General features: G+C 41.2%; 1 protein-coding gene across 1 annotated transcript in view; it reads left to right on the forward strand.

The window, feature by feature from the left end:
• The first annotated feature begins 4,652 nt into the window (after positions 1-4,652).
• sv2ca (synaptic vesicle glycoprotein 2Ca) overlaps positions 4,653-17,556 on the forward strand; it is a 37,346-nt gene continuing 24,442 nt past the window's right edge. Inside the window, exons 1-2 of the mRNA XM_059336562.1 lie at positions 4,653-4,861; positions 11,248-12,053. Coding sequence (XP_059192545.1) covers positions 11,456-12,053 — 598 coding nt within the window. The 5' untranslated portion in view covers positions 4,653-4,861; positions 11,248-11,455. The remainder of the gene's footprint in view (positions 4,862-11,247; positions 12,054-17,556) is intronic.

Here is a 17,556-nt window from a genome sequence, read left to right on the forward strand (position 1 = left end):
GTTTCATTGTCCTGTGTGTGCGTCAGTCTTTTGCATTCCAGTTGTGGAACTAGATTACAAACATGGTGCAAAATTGTTTCTGCCCTTGATCGATTTTCAGTCAGACGTACTTACAGACAGCCATAACTCCTGAAGACAACAACTAATGTGCTATCATCAATCGTAATGTTATCAACCCATTTTTCTCACATATGAGACAATGATGACCTCTCACTGAACACAATGTTGCCAGAACTCATCTTGGAGTTATTCATAGCTGCCTGCTGTTTTCAAATTAGTTTTCATTACATTTTGATGGACCAGGACTTCCCCCTTGGGCCACTCTAATCCATCACATCTCTCTATCAGTGACACCAGTGTCCTTTTGTTTTCCTTTCTGAATGCTTTTGTACTGAATTCGCCAGCACTTGTAAACACATCGTGTCTGTGTTGTTCGCACTCAGATAAGATAGTATTAACAACCAGGTAAAAGACAACAATGCAGCATTCTTTTTGCCAACATATTGATATAGTTTGATGAATGCTGACTCCAGCATAAAGTGGTCAGCCATATGAGTGCAGATGAGCAGTGGAGGCTGAGAGGAAACATGGAAACTAAATCAGTTAGCCTGAGCTTCTATCTCCACAAAGCAAAAACAATTACCATCAGTGTCCACATTCGTTTCTTATAATCTGGATGACGATAAGCAGCAGACAGTTGTTCCAGTCTACCTCCACCTCTCCAGTCATTTCTTAAGGAAAACCGGCACTGCAGATACCACATCCATTTTAGATCTCAGGGCAGTACATATTAAAAAAGGACATGAAAATATATGAAAAGTGCAAAATGCAGTAAGAGACATGCTTATCTTGTATATCAGTGTGAAAATGCAATGTATGTACTACATACTATATACCTGGGGAGTTATAAGACAACTGGCCCCTGGACACAGACATACAGAAGGCCCCATCACCTCTACTACATAGGAGCAAGACACATACTTTATTGTTCAACCTATTTTTGTAGTTGTTTTATGTCACTCTGTAATTGTTTCAGCCTTTTTGCAGTAATCCTTTGCTTGAAGTTGTTTTTTTGACCATTTTTGTAGTTCTTTTGTATCTCTTTGTCGTCATATTTTGTCTCTTTGTGGTTGTTTTACCCTTTTTCATAGTTGTTGTGAGTCTGTTTTTGGTCTCTGCAACTGTTTTGCAAATATCTGCGTGGTGGTTTTGTGTCTCTTTGTGGTCATTATGTGTCTCTCCAAATCCCATTTTACAGGTGGAGGTCAGGGACCTGGACCTGTGCCTGGTAGACCTGTTCAGTAATCCATCCATTACTATTTAAGCTGAACATATCACAACACATGCAGTTCATATGGGGAAGATGACAGGGATTCCTATCAGGGCATAGAGATTATAAGAGTTGCTCGCCCAGCAGAACCAATATTAGGCTACATTTACTGTGGCATGTGATTTCATTCATTTGACAGGTATTCTTTATACATGTCAGCACCCAAGCTGCAAGCTCTGGGAGATATGAACATCATATTTATTATATTTTCACTGCAATAAAAAGGCACTAAAAATCATGAGCGTCTTTGTTGCATGTGTGCATGTTTATGTGACAAAGAGAAAAGTAGAAGTCTTACAAGAAAAGAGAGAGAAAGAAAGCGTTGGCATGCGCAGTGGATTGTGTGAGTGTGTGTGTGCGTGTGTATGTGTGAGGGTCACTCTACTGTCCCGTACATTAAGCTAAGTGCTCCTCAGCTCTCCAGCAGTAGTAAATGGAGTCTTATGGCTTGAGGGGGGGTTTGTCTCCCAACTCTGAATCAAAAGCAAAGAGTGTCCCAAGCCTTAGGTCACTGCTTCTGTGAATCATCAAATTCAGAGGATAAAGATAGATGCCTCTCCTTTTATTTACGCGTGTGTGTGTGCCCTTGCACGCTTTTGTGTTGTGTGTGTCTTTGTGCACACTGTATGCATCATTTACAATCCTATTCACTATCCTTTGTGGTGAATATGATGCACAACCAGTGTCAAAACCATGTCTCGCTGTTTAAACTCAGTAAGCAAATGCACAACCAGGCTGCACGATTCACTGCATGTCCTACATGTTAAGTATTTCAACATGGATCCATTGAGGTTTGGAAGGTTTGGTTTTTTTTTTTCTAAAAATGAGAATCAGATGGACAGGGTGTAATACATCAAAGAGCTTTCTGGCAGTCATTGCTGCAGTGGACTGCGTCTCACTGGTAGCGCTGGTACAGTTTGCAGGCTTTAATGATGTGAATACTGAAAGGCTGAATGTCCCTGTGCTTGCATCAGACCGTCATCTCCTTTCCCCCCTCCCTCACTTTCTCTAGGAACCACTCGCAGGTTTCAGCGGTGTTAGGATCTGACATAGCAGGCACACAGACTGTGTCACACTTCATCTAAAGAGCCTACTTATCTCTAAGAGCCGGGGTTAGGTTATGCAATTATTGTAACGGGATTGTATAATCTTTGTGTGGTGTTCCTCAACAGTATTACTCCCTCTGTGGTCGTTAGTTTTTGGCATTGAAAGAATGAAAGTGTTTTGTTGTGCTTAAACTGCATATGAAAATCAGGGGTTTTACTTACTGCACAGGCTACTTTATGTACAAAAAAAATAAACTCAGTGGAGTGACAGAAAGCTATGAGCAAATACAATCTATAAACATAATGCCTGGTTTTAGACATTTAGATTATTACCAGAGGTGGTGCACTAGCAATGGATATGACACATTTACAGGTTGAGACATTATACCAACAAATTTATCTTTGGCCTGAGATAATGCAACTGTGAATGAATATCAAGTCTTCCTCTGACCTCTGACATCCTGGACTCTCTTGCTCCTGTCGCATTAAGGGTCCCAGGGAGGACCATTTATCAAGATAACAACGACACTCAAGGTTAACACCTATTATCCTGCTTACTGACTGACATGGTCAAGGGTCACAGTACTGTCCCATAATAAAGCCAATATGTGATTAAACCTTTTGACAACATTTGACAACATTGTCATATGTTTAAATGTTGTTTTTTTTAATATGTATATTACATATATATTATATGTAAGTATTTTATTCTATTTATGGATTGGGGTTTACATGGCTTAGGTATCATGTTGTTGCTTTTTCATCTATTTATTTAATTATTCATTATCTTAATTTGAGTCCTATATAACTCTCTCTTTCTAATGAATGCGTACAAATCTGATTCAAATAAACTTTATTAGCATGCATGTTAAAGTTACAGTATTGTAAGCTAAGCTAGGTAAGCTAAATCATTGAAAAATAACATTTTACACAGATGTGATTGCATTAGATCAGCAAAATTTACTACAGAGCTTGTTTTTCATAGTTTAGTTTCATAGACAACAGTGTACATATTTTTACATAACAGTGTACATATTTTTGCACTTTGACTTTATCTCCACATATAAATCAGGTTATTTCTGAGGATAGGGGAGATTGATTCAGTAAAAGAAAACTTTCAAAGAAAACCTCTCAGATCATCTCACATTAAAATAAGAAGTGAAATTCTCACCCTCTCTTATAAAGATGATCTAACCTGGAAGAAAATGTAGACAGTTATAGAACTCAGCTGTGGTGGAGGGTAGGGCTGCCCCCTCTTAGTTGATTAGTCGACATTATGATTCTTTGTGGAGAAACAGATGCTGATTAGTCGACAAAAAATGTGTATGATTGTTAGTTGACAATCATACACAATTCCGCCCTATAGGTGGATGCTTTAAAGCGGTCTCAAGGTTTTTGTTGTAGTAGCCTAGCATGAAACGCTGACTTATGAATGTTTGCTATTATGTATTGCTAGATCTGAATATATTGGTATATAATACATAAAACACATTTTGGTAATTTTCTCTATTTAACTGCCAATGAATTTATTCTGAGATATTACTTCCTATGATTAGATAAATCGATGTTTCGAAATTTTTAGCATGTGGAGCACAGTTTGGGGGTATGGAAGGAGTTACATTTAAAATGCACATGGGTTTCGCAGAAGTGGCGAAAGTGTGTTCTTCGGCTCCTGACGCGCTGAGAAGATGCGTTCAGGTGTATTTCAGCACCACGGACAGAGACAGTAGTTAAGATGCATCGTGCGGCTTCAGAGTCGACTCTACATAACAAGGTGAAGTCCCAGACAGCTCTACTTTTATGGAAACTGTAGGCTAATAGCTGAAGTTAAAAACAGACCATTGAATTACCAGAAAAAAAGAGAGAAGCTGTTGAAAAACTTTTCGATTAAGCTGCAGTTTTTTGGCTAAACGACAACTTTTGCCCACAAAGAGAAGCCAGAAGCCATTTATCAAGTACTAACCATTCTCCTACACTGATACTCTTTGTTCACACACACACACACACACACACACACACACACACACACACACACACACACACAGTGGGTTTCACTCTCATGGTGAATGGACGAAAGCGCCGGCTCGCCGGCTGTAGCCTGTTTAAATTTATTTTAGCATTCATGCGTTGCAGTGTTTCACGTCATTCAGTCACCTAACTAGATTGTTCCATCAGACGGAATTACCCGCATCACTCAATGAAGTACAATCATTGATTACACTACCCCCCTCTCCCTCTCTCCATCCCTCCCTCTCTCCCTCCTACCACCACCTCTCTCTTTCGCTCTCTCCTTTCCTGAAGTACTGCAGCGAGGGAGGACTGCATCGAAAAAAAAGCCTCACTGTCGTGCGCTGGCAATTACCTCTGATCCTCTTCTACAGTCAAAAAACCCACAAGAATATTCTTTTCCTCACATAAAGCAAAAGCGGAGTCCGATGCAATGGGTTACTATCAGCCCAGTTCACTCTTCTCGCCATAAATGACGGTAAGTAATCACTACTTTTTTTTCTCATGAAAACATGCTGACTGTTGAGTTAGAAAAAGCCAGTGTTTAAAAAAAAAGAAAAAAAGAACTGCGTTATTACTAGCTGTATTAGCACTTACAAGTCATGTTCATGCATTTGCATCTTTCCAAAGATATATCCAACTAACATCTGGGAGACTGGGATACCTCATTATTTATTCATAAGTTTGTGTTTCATTTGTTAAAAGTTGGGATGGTGTGCCAGCATGTTTTTTTCTGTGTTTGCAAAAGTGGAAAAATTGGCATCTTTATGTGAAAGCAAGAAGAATAATTGCCTCATATATATATATATATATATATATATATATATATATATATATATATATATATATATATATATATATAGTGGAGTTTCACTTCCAGTTTCTGTACCTTTAATTCTGTAATTTAATTAATTGAGTGACATAAATGCTTCTGTGGATTCTGTTTGTACATTTTGGTTAAAAAAATCTGTGAATCTGCTTTCTTGAACTGGTGATTCGGTTTATGGTGATTACTTACTGTAGCTCATGCTTATCTTTTTTTTAATTATTATCAACCAGCGTGATTATAGTGAAATTCTTGTCCTTGGCATGAGTAGAGTTTTGGCTTGTTGGCTTCGGACTGTGCATGCTGTAGTGCAATCCTGCCACCTGCCCTGGGGCAGTTAAAGCACTCTGCACTGCCGCCAAAAGAGAGGAGAAGATGCGGGAGCAGGCAACTGACTCATCCGTGAATTGCACCTCGAGAGGCAGTGAGCGATTGACAGGCACACAGCCGGTGAACTGGAAATCTGTGGCAAAGTGCTTTGTTTGCAATCTGAAGGCTGCTGTAGTAGTCCTGCTGGGTTAACACTGGAGCCGTCCATCAATGAAAAAAGTGTTAGAAAGTGATTGCAGGTTGCAGAATTCATTCATTTGGCCCACTTGTCATTGATTTCAAGTTGATGGAGTTTTCTTTTCTGCCACGGTAAACAAGAATCAAGAAATAAAACTCATTGTAAATCGCCACCATCTCCATCTCAAGCATCCACTAACTTGTAATTTTGTTCATGCAGGTTGTTTTAAAAGGGGGGAGACATTTTCTATTCCAGTGTTTCACAGTTGATAGGAAGAAAAGACTCAGAGTACAAAGTGGCTGTGCCAGTCACAATGTATTGGATAAAGAGCTTCATGAAAAGATTCCATATGCACATTTTGTTGACATGTGGAGGCAAAGAGGGAATCAACAGATTAGTCATTATTTTAGGGGCAATGTAAATACATTACATTCAAGAATCCTCTTGTCATCCTTGCATTTTCTTTTTTATATATGTTGGCACACATATACACGACCGTCAGGCATCACATGAAGCACTTTGACAAAACATAATTGTATAAAAAAAACTGTATATGTGTCGCATCTTGCATGTCTGGCCTAATCTGTGTTATTGCGTCATTGCTACACAAAGTGTAAGGTCTGAACCAGACTGAGGTGGTGGCACATTATGTTTTGTATCTGCTATGTAAGCACTGTATTGTGTCAGCAGTGAGATCTGGCAGGGCAGGGAGACCATATGTTTACCAAGAAGATCAAACAGACTGATGAAAAAAGCTAAAAACAGCAAAAGAGACGGCACACTTTACTCACTAACCTTCAGGGTTCTTTCTATCTGTGAATATGTGATATTTCTTGTATTAAATAGATACAGGATCATGGATTGGCAATATTAATAGAGGAATTCCCTTTTATTCTTAGCTAAAATGGAGTGATTAAAGATATTAACAACGCTACCTCCTGGAGGTACTAAAGGCAGACGTCAGCTTGCTGCAGCTGCTTTATGAATGTGTATGATGTAACATTATGCCTTGCAATCATTTATGCTTTTGAAGTTTTTATCATGGGTGGTGGTGGAGCTCTGACTGTTGAAAGGAGGTAAAAAGTTTATGTGCTTTGAAATACAGTTGGGCATTATGACCAATATCCTCATCCTGATACAGGTAATTTTATATCTCCATAAAAATATAAATAATGATATGCCATGTTTTCTGGTAATTTTATAAATTAATAGTCTCTATGGAATAACTGCATGGTAAAGCATACATCTTTACTCCATACATGGGCAGTCCATACATGTTAGCAGAGCTGCACCTCTATGGTTTGCTCCAACCTCGCTCCCACATGCAAGGATCAGAACGTAAAGCTTCATCAAAATGACGCAAATATTGCCGTAATGTAGTTTTGCTGCTGGCTTTTCTATCTTGCAATAGAAACAACATGACAAACATACATACAAAAGACGTTTTTTTGATTGTTTTGACCATTTATCATCATATTGTTAAGCTTTTTTATTTTATTCTATTCTCTATGTGCAGAAACATTTTCGCTCTTTCCTTTAACGTTCTGCATCCATTTATTCCGTCATTAATACTCTCATACACCCCCCACCTCTCCCTCCTCCTCTCCCTGCCCCACCACTCAGTCAGTAATGGCATCAGTGCTTGATGAAATCTCCTAACGGAAGACGTCCCGGGCTGGTTGTGCCTCTGCCTTCCAGATGAGGTCATGGGCTCTCCGTTCTGATGGGATTACATGCGGCTCTGCCCACTTAGAGATTGGACCTGCTCTTTCTGATGCTAATAGAACAAACCAGCCGTCAAGCCACTGTACTTGTGCATGTCTTTGAAAGGGCAGCACACTGACAAGTCAAACCTGACTGAGATGGAAAGTAGTGTGGTTCCGATGGGGCAAGGGACATAAACTGCAAAACTGCTTCAATGTACAGTGACATTTAAAATAAAGCAGAAAATTGCCACTTCAGAAAGCACTTTTGGATATATGCAAACATCATGCATATAGCACATTTTATTGCATTAACAATAATTGAAACAAAAATACATGTTTTGCATCATTACTTTTTTTTAATACTGTGTAAGGACCACTGTCTGGACTACTGGACTACACTGGCTAAAAAGGCACTATTGATTTTCCTTCAAGTTCTCATGAAAAATATTAAGTATTTGTCTCCTCCAGCAGTTATGGGTCAAGGTACCTGAAATTCTAGGACCAGGATTGATTTTTTGCTTCTTATTCTAACAACCTGCTGGCCCATACCAATCTGATTGGTGATTGCTGGACTTGAAAAACAGTGACATCCATCCTCCTGACAAAGTGCATTGCTTGTAGGAAGCCCGTACTGTGGTGATAATTGCATCATTATGTTTTAAGTTCTTCTGACTAAGGGTGTTCATTACCACTGTCATTATTACACTGTTATATGGTGTGATTATTCAAATTTCTTCTTTGAAAATGCTCATTAGTAGCTTCATTACTGGGCCACTTTTGGCTAATGATTCATGATAAGCAATGAAAGAGTGTGTTGAAATGGACTGAGTTGGTCAAACACACATACTCTGGATATTAATAGAAGTTTTTTACTTTTCCCAAATTGCTTGCCCTGAGTTGGATGTATGGCCAAAACTCCTCTCATCTCTTCATTTGTCTTTATGTTCACGGGGAAATCTGGGGCCAAGTGATACTTGACCTAGTGTTTTTTTAGTATTCTAAAGAGGTTGAAGGAAACCAGGGCCGCTATCCATCATGCAGACAGGGGTGTTGCAAGAGCAAGGCCTATTTTCAGCCATCCTCACATGGTTTACTGCAACGGTACGCACACTAAGAGCGATGCCCTGCAGGACAGTGTATGGATGCAGCTTCTCTATGTTCTAATACATCACCATGTTGGTTTCTTATCAGAATAAGTTTAGAGAGTTTGGTTGCCTTGAGGGGAAGGAATGATGGTGTGAACTGAACATATATATATGTTATAAAGATGTATATACAAACATACGTAAGAATGCTGGATATGAACCAGGGATGTGTTGATTGCTGTTAAGGCTTGGAGGAAGACAGAAAGTTGGAAAAAGGACTAGAGTGCTGGTGCAGATCATTTTAACTAGAGAAGGAACATTATCTGACATCAGTCGAAACAATAGATACTCTAGAGGGAGCCTGAAAGTGAAGCAGAAAATAAAAAAGATATAGGAGAAAGGAAATGGTTTAGAGACAGCATGGGATAAAACAGAGATTGGTTTTGTTTGGGAGTGTTGGTGGTTACCCACTTTGATTGTGATTGCTCCCGTTGCTCGGGCTGTCTGCGCTGTCGGGGTCTCGTCAAGATGCGGTCAGGTGAGGTTGGTCGTCTGTGTGCCTGTGTGTCCTCTGAGCTTCATCACGAGTGACAGCAGGCCTCACCATACACTCCATTGATTCTCTGACAGGCAGGATGTATTTCCTTTTGCTGGTGTGTATATGTGTGCGCTGGTTTTAAGTAAAAAATGAAGTGTGATGGGCAACAGGACCTGACCCTGAAACTTATAAATGGCATCAGTTCAGTGACACCTCTGAACTCTGACTTGCTCCTGGCAGGATGGGGGCATTCATAATTAAATTGATTTAAAGATGCAGTCGATAGAGAAGTTCCACACATCACAAGAAGATACAATGTCCCACACTTAAAGGGCGTTAAATGTTTTAAAGGTGACAAATTATCCTCATTTTCAGTTTCATACTTGAATTTTTGGTTTCTACTGGAACATTTTTACATGCTTTAATGTAAAAACAAGACAAAACAGTATTTTTCCCTTTTCTTTGTCTTTCTGAATCCCTGTTTAAGCACCTGTCTCTTTAAGCCCCCCCTCCCAAAAATGTCTCTTCACTATCATTGCAGCCAGGGAGTGACTGCAATAGAGTATAGCAGCACTTTATATGTATAGAATAGTTTTGACATGAATTTTGAAATCTCACTTATTACATTATGGCATCTTTAAGAAACCCCACTGAGCTAGGATTTATGCAGGATGGCAATCTACTCCAGTGAATATTATTATACGGGACAAAGAGAACAAAATCAAGCCACTAAATGTAGGCTAACCCCTTGTAGTGTACACCTCACCATTGATCCATTGAGTGATTGCTTTTGGACAAAGGAAATATTTCTTTATGAATCATCCAGTCCGAGGCGCCACCGGTGTCAATGGATGTATTAAAAAATTATCAGTCAATGTGTAAAGGAGTGTGCTCATAAGCACAGAAGTCATCCAATGAGCCAAAAGGGATTAGGAGAGTCACCTTGAATCAGCAGTGTCATTTTGCCCAGTAAAATTGCATTATGGGAGCTGGAGCTGGCCCTGTGATTTGTGTCCTCCTGACAAGGCTTCAGTGTTCATTAGAGGCTGTGGTGAGCAGCTCCTAGACACACGGGAACCACACACACACACACACACACACACACACTGGACAGCTCTGACCATCTCCACCCCACCAAAGTTTACACTCTTATCTATAAATATCTATAAATAATATAAATATGAGGAATTTATGTTTTTCTAATTTAACTGACTAAATCCCAGAATCATTTTTCGTCTTAATGTTCTGATATGTCTCTATGTTATGACAAATTATGAAATAAACAAGCCAGAGTGAGCCTGTGGAGGCAACGTGATGATGAACTGTGGATCACAGTTTGAGCACTTGCATGAAATCGTGTTACATCATTCGCACTGTTAGTCTGGGGTCTCCCTCCCATCAGCACTGGCCTGCCAAGATGGAAAAGGGCTTCCCCATCCATGCTGCGAGGGCAGCCACATATGTGCATGGCATGTTTAGGTGTGTGACAGAGTCTTTCTGTTTATCTTTTTATGTGAGCTTCTTGCAAGTGACCCATTTTAAGTGTTAAAGACCTGACTACACAAAATCAAAGGCCTTAGAGAATAGCTTTTTGTGTGTGTTTGTACTATGTGTGCATTAATCTACATATGCACTCATGACCATTTCTCCTTTCCTCCTTTCTTTGCACGGATTAAATATGACAGTGCCGTTCCAGTTGGATCGTCACTCCCATTATAATAAACCAGCTCTTTATTGGGGGCAAATTGATTTCGGGAAGAGCTTTGTTTATTAGCCTCTGTTCCTCAGAGCTGATCATGAATCAGCAGATTCAGCATCTCTGTTTAAAACGCTCATCTTTTCAAAACTATGTCCAACTTATGAAATATAGAACAAGGAGAGTGCCCCTGGAAATTGAATATTCAATTTGAATAAAAACAGAGAGCCATACAGCCAATTCCTTTTTTCCTCACATCAATCCAAATGATTAAAAGGCCTGGGAGAATAGTGAGTGAATGATTAAAAAGGGTATGTGCTGCCTGTGGGATGTCACCTGTTAGTCTGGGATAGTTATGAATATAGCAGGAGAGACATGAGTTACGGGCACTATCTGATGATTTTCCTTTCTCTCTCTTTTTCCTCTGATCTCTCCCCTGTCCTTCTTCCTGCTTGTTCTCTCTTTTTTATCTATCTGTCTCTTCCCCTTCCCCCATCTCTCTCAGCCTGGCTGATGATTGCCACAGCCATTGTGGGTTATCTCCTGTGGTGACCGCAGACTCAAGAGTTTTCTTCCCTGCTGCATCTCAAGACCCACTGAGCTCACCTTTCTGCAATTCCCCCGCCAGCGTCCACTCACACCTCTTGCCCCTCCTCCCTCTTTCTTCTGAGTATCCTCTGAACTTCACGTGAAGACCTGCTGGTGGAGCCAAAATGGAGGACACTTACAATAACAGGACTTCCCTGGCTAAGGGGGCCAAGGACATGGCCAAGGAGGCCAAGCGGCATGCAGCAAAGAAAGTCAACAAGGTGGTGGACCGCGCTACAGATGAGTACTCATCCCACCACAACTACAACCGATTCCAGAATGAGGAGGAAGAAGATGAGGACTTCTACCGGAACCCTCCGAGGCAGGATGGAGAGGGCTACCATGACAACGAGGAGGGCTCCAGTGATGCAACAGAGGGCCACGATGACGAGGATGAGATCTACGAGGGCGAGTACCAGGGGATTCCCTCGGCGGGAGACAGGAAGCAAAAGGAAGGCCAGGTGGCACTGGGGCAACCGATGTCAGATGCCACAAGGGACCGTAAGGGGCTGGAGCAGGAGAGACAGGCTGACGAAGAGGAGCTGGCCCAACAATACGAGCTGATCATCCAGGAGTGTGGCCACGGGAGGTTCCAGTGGCAGCTGTTCCTGGTGCTAGGGCTGGCACTCATGTCAGACGGGGTGGAGGTGTTCGTGGTTGGCTTTGTGCTGCCCAGCGCAGAGACAGACATGTGTGTGCCCAATTCCAGCTCAGGATGGCTAGGTAAGGGACTCTGTGTGTGTTTGAATGCTGTAGAGTGTGCGCATGCATCTATTTTTGCTAACAGGAAATGATGCAATTCCTTCAATATTGATCAAACTTGATAATTTTCATGATTCTGAATAGTGTTTTCCAATGCCTTCATTTTAGACCTTTCAGTCTTCTCTACATTGCATTGTGGGGCAATATTAAATGCAACTTTGTTATGAAAAAAGTACTGGAATGCACAATAATGGAGCATTCCCCTGACTTCTGTTGTTGTGGAGGAGAAAATAACCCTGATGATGTCATTAGGGTTATATTGGGCCTGCAGACAGAAATTTATAACAGAAAGCCTGCGTTACAAAGTGTATGTGTGGAGTCTAAAAGATGTGGCTTCACCAGGGAGGGTATAATAAAAAGACCTCATCCTGTTGCATTATGGGAAATGTTTTGGTTCATGACTCAGTGTGACAGGACACAATTTCCAAAAAATGTGTTGTAGAAAGTCAAAACAAATAATTCACAGCAAACAAACTGCAAATACAGAAACAAAGTTAAAAGGCATCTACAGGGAGTGCTGTTCCACTTAATGCTCCCCCTATAGGTTTAAATGACTTCCGTTTTGTTGACCGGATATGCAGTGATTATCTGATGCATTTATTTTTGAGGGTTTTGTGTTTATGACTTTGCATCATATCTGTATTTGCACTCTATTGACTGTTAATGTATTTGTTTTTGCTTTCTGTGGCACCATATTTTCATTTGGAGCATATTTCCGTTTTAGATTTACATTTTTTTGTAAATTAGCATCATGTCTGAAGCTGCACCACATTTCTCACAAGGGAAATGTTTTGGGCGATTGCCCTTGTCAGCCACTGTATGCTCAGGCCCAAATGCCAGGATTTCGAGACTTCTTCTTCACAGCTTTTTCTCACAAGTGCAACAACTTAGTGGAAGTGTTACCCTTTAAGTAACTAATCGTTTAATGTTCTTGAAAGTGCCACGCCATCTTTAGTGCCTTTTCATATTCAAATAAATAACCTAATCAGAGGATATTTTCAGTGTGATGGATAACTAAGCAAGACGAGAAGCAACACAAGTAAAGTGCAATTGTAAGGCATTCTATGCTCTGAATAGCATAAACTTTATGAGCTATTTTACAACTACATTTAAATGCACAACTATTTTAGTATGCAAATGTATTTAGATTTGCCAGCATTAACGTGTTACATATCAAAATAATTTTGAATTAGTATATGATTTGAAAGGGCCACAACACTTTTGTCTTCAAAGATAAGATTATGTGTTTGTACTACGTGTCACACTTTATCCTCACGTTTCACATAGATGAGCTGTTTCGGTCCACTGGTCTCCATGTCAGGATTAAGAGGGTAGCTAGTATTCCCTGTGTGCTCTGTGTGTTGAGCAGGAGTCCCAGCAGTCCCTTTGGCTGCAGGTGTATAATCCATCACCACAGAGCTGTGTACAGGGGCTGACTCACTGTGTCAGTACCAGAGTGGCGAGGACATTAATTCAGGCACGCAGCCCTTAGATACTAACTGCCACAGTGAGACATGACAATACATCAACAGCATCGCAACATCTGATGCAAAATTGGCCTTTTCCCAGAATTGAGTTTGTGACTGAAAGTTTGAGAAAATTGGATTTAAGCTGCTGGACATCTAAAATAACAAATTCAATCATGCCTGAAATATGTTATACTTCTTAGATGATAAAATAGTTTTTTAATGTCTGTCTGTGTTGGGTTGTCACTGTGAAATCCTCTCAAGATGTTGTGTATGATGCACCTTAATTTTTCTGTCTCTTTCCAAGTATCCATATAAACTCTTTTCTTCCTCTCTAACCAAGCAAAGTCCTGCAGGCATTCACGCTCTACGCTCTGCTTCTCCTTGTTCGTGACTCCAGCCCTCACCCCCTGTCCCTCCCTCTCACCCTCCATTCTCTATGTGCCTCTCTTTTCTTCTGCCATCCTCCCCCCATTCTCCTCTCTTTTCTCCTACTGATTGCCCCGGGGCTCCTCCCCGTTGAGGTGAACATGATTGGTGTGTGTGTGCATGTGTGTGTGTCTGAGCGTAGCCTACATGATTACTATGACCTTGTTGGTATCCATTTGGAGTTTTCCAGAGTAATTACACTTAATTACAGCCAACAAAATGAAGTGACTTGGTGTTTTACAGGTGCCATGGCAATAATTTATTGCCTTGAAGTGCAGAAATAAATAACAGCCAGTTAAATCTGTGGATTAATTTGATTAGGGGGGTCTCATTTTTCATGTATTTTATATAACCTGTGTTTATTCATGGTGGTCTGGTGGTGGTGATAAGGAATAATTCTCAGGGGGTACAGGGGTTAGATCACCATTGAACACACCGTAGTGTTTCAGCAGTGGTGGATGCGGCTTGGTCGTATGTTCAGGCAAAAAAACATCTTGTTTACGTTTAGGTTGGTTATGTTCACTTTAAATAGCTCAAAGTATTTGTATTTTTAAGTTTAAATAACTCACTGTTGACTTTTAGTTTCAAATGGGCCACAAACACCGGCCTCCTTTGTCCCGTGTTTGTTTGACCTATGATCTTAGAAAGATGTTGTGTATGATGCACCTTCATTTTTTTTGTCTCTTACCAAGTTCTCACTCCCAACTTGTCACATATGGACACTCAGAACCCCTTGTTGTCACTTTTTTAATGCAAAGGGTACCCTTAAAGCATCATTTTAAGACATGCCGAAAAAAGTCTGATGACATAGTGTAAAGAGTGCGAAAGTCCGCAAAGGGAGCTGGTAAGGGTAGATCGATGGGTCCAACAAACACAGGACTCGGTTGGTTTGGGGTTATGTTGTGGTGCTCTGATTGGTTCTAGATCTATTCAAAGACATTTTGATCTGTGCCTATTAATAACACCCCTTGGAAATCAAGAATTAACTTAGAGGTTCCAGACTCATACACATTTCTGAAATCGTTTGGAAATGCCAGACTAAAACCAAGTAGTTTTGTGGCCTAAACCAAACCAAACTGCAAGCTTTTCAAAATGTTAAGCCTAAGGTTTGTTTTGTTGTATGGAAACATCATTTTAATCAGAAAAGGTTGGAATAAAAGGCAAAACACCCCAAAACAACAACAACCCCACAAAACCAAATCTTTTTCAAATGAGTTTCAGACGGTACTTGACCACAGAGGAAATTATTGATTGATTATTTGTATTTTCAATTCAAACTCTAAAACATTTGAAAAACATAGTTTCCAAAGTGGCCATTTGGTGTTTGGTTAGTTCCACCTGAGCTGGACTCCCATCATAGTTGCATTGTGCAGCTCCATTAACCACATAACCGGCAGAGACAGAGGCAAGCTGCACGGACTGAGCTGAGTGTAATGGGATTATGCAGCATAAGAAACGCAAAGGCCTGAATTGGATGGATGGCTAAAATGCTGATTAGATTACAGAATGCAGTTTGGTCCTACCAGTATCTCAGAGGAATCTTTAATGCTACACAAGAATGAAGGTTGGAGAGTTAGGGTAGGGAGGGTCAATAATTTAAATAGGAGTAGACAATGTGGGAAGGAAGCAACAAGGGAAAACAAGCGCTTTGAGATGCAATATGTGTGATGAACAGGGGAAAGGAGAGGAGGAGGGACAGCTCTGAAGCAGAGATTGCCAAGTTAGAGAGGAGTAATGGGGAGCGAGGTGTGGGTGGATGGGAGCAGAGGGCTGTGAGATTGGTGGTATTCAGTACAGCAACAATGTGAGGGAGAGGCTCAGCTATCATCTCAGACACAACAGACAATGGGAACGCATCACCCTATCATTACTTATTTGTTCTCCTAGGCTGTCTTTTCCCTGCCGAAACTCCCCTCATTTCTCTCTCTGACTCTCAACTCAGCTCTCCTCGTTTTCATTTAACGTCCACCTCTCCCTCTCTGCCATCGATACTTCCCCCCTCCTTTCTTGTTCCCACTCTACTTAATCTTCTTTTCATCCTTACTCCCTTGTTTTCTGATCTCTTGTACCTTTTTTTCTTTTCTTGGGCTTCTTTGTGTCCCGGCTTCACTCTCCATCTCCTCTCAAGCTCTGTTTCTGCTCTCCCTCTTTGTCTCTTTTTCTTTCCCTGTTGTTCCCCCTCTTCCTCCCTGTCTGCATGAACCAGCTGACAGGCTGTGTGGGGCTGCGTGGTCCAGGGGCAGCTGAGCATGGCTAAACTGCAGTAAGATCGCAGCGTCACTGCAGAGATTACACTACTTGAGTAGCGCAGCTCCACATTGTGTGGGAGAATGTGTTTGTGGGAGAGGAGGGGGGGAGGGGGGGTAGTGAGTGACAAGACTGAGTGTGTGTTTGTGCGCGCATATGGACCAAACCTGCTGCCACCAGCAATATCAGCCACAAGTAAAGCATGCCTAACTCCTCGCTCTTATCAGGGGTTCATAGCATCACTATATTTCATGCAAATTATCTACAGTCTTTAATGTAATGAAGGTTGTATCGATGCTGAGTGAGTCATTTTAAACCCTGCACTCTAAGCCCCGCAATAGGTTACTTTCATGTAGATTTCATTGAAATCCTGCCCCCACTGATATGACTTAAATATGACAAAAAGCATCAATCTCTTTTTCTGCGGAGGAGGCAGAAGACGGAGGCATGAATCCGATCAAACTGACACGATGTACTACAAATGTGATTACACGCTGCTCAGTGCAAAGGAGATGATGACAGTGGAGCAAAGAAGAAACTATAAGGCAAATAAATGAGAGGGAAGCACAGAGGAGAAGAGGAACAGGAGTGGATATGGGGAGAAAAGGAGGAGAAATGAGGAAGGGAAATGAGAAGTGAGCCAAGAAATTGGAAAAGCAATAGGAGAGGACACAAGCTGAGAGAAAGAGAAATGGAGGAAAGGATGGGGAAGAGAGGCGCAAAAGGGGTGAAGAGCTGAGGGACCAGGAGAGGAGATCAAATAAGATCAAAGTGGTGATGAAGAGATGGAGAGAAACAGAGAGAAGGTGGAAAAAAAATACCGAACTGGGAGAGTTATACCACAGCGCCGCTGTAGCGCGCACCAGGCACGCTGTTGTATGATAGTATCATCATTATGAATAAAACAGGACGGGTGTTTTGCGCGATGCCGAAGCAGTTTGCAACGCTAAGAGCGAAGAGCATCAAAGCATGAAATCAGAGAAGAGGTCGTGATGCAGCTCAGCGCTCCCACGGCTCTCGGGGGGCTCCTCGGGATGTGACAGGACAGAAAACACTGCACATGGGCCTTCCCTTTCCTCCCCCGTTCCCTCTCATTCTCTCACTCTATCTTACAATTATTGAACTTTCCTCCCTCATTACCCCTTTTCTCTCTTTTGCCCCCTCTTCATTGCTTTTACCCCTTTTCTGCTGCTCACATATTTCATCTTCTCACCTTTGTGCTTGCCCCTGTATAAATTCTCATTTTTATCTTCCCTGCTTCATCTAGTTCCCCAGTGGCTAGTTAAGCTACACCAAAATAGATTAAACGTATTTGTAATATT

Source organism: Centropristis striata, chromosome 7, assembly GCF_030273125.1.
Source record: "Centropristis striata isolate RG_2023a ecotype Rhode Island chromosome 7, C.striata_1.0, whole genome shotgun sequence".
Taxonomy (NCBI): domain Eukaryota; kingdom Metazoa; phylum Chordata; class Actinopteri; order Perciformes; family Serranidae; genus Centropristis; species Centropristis striata.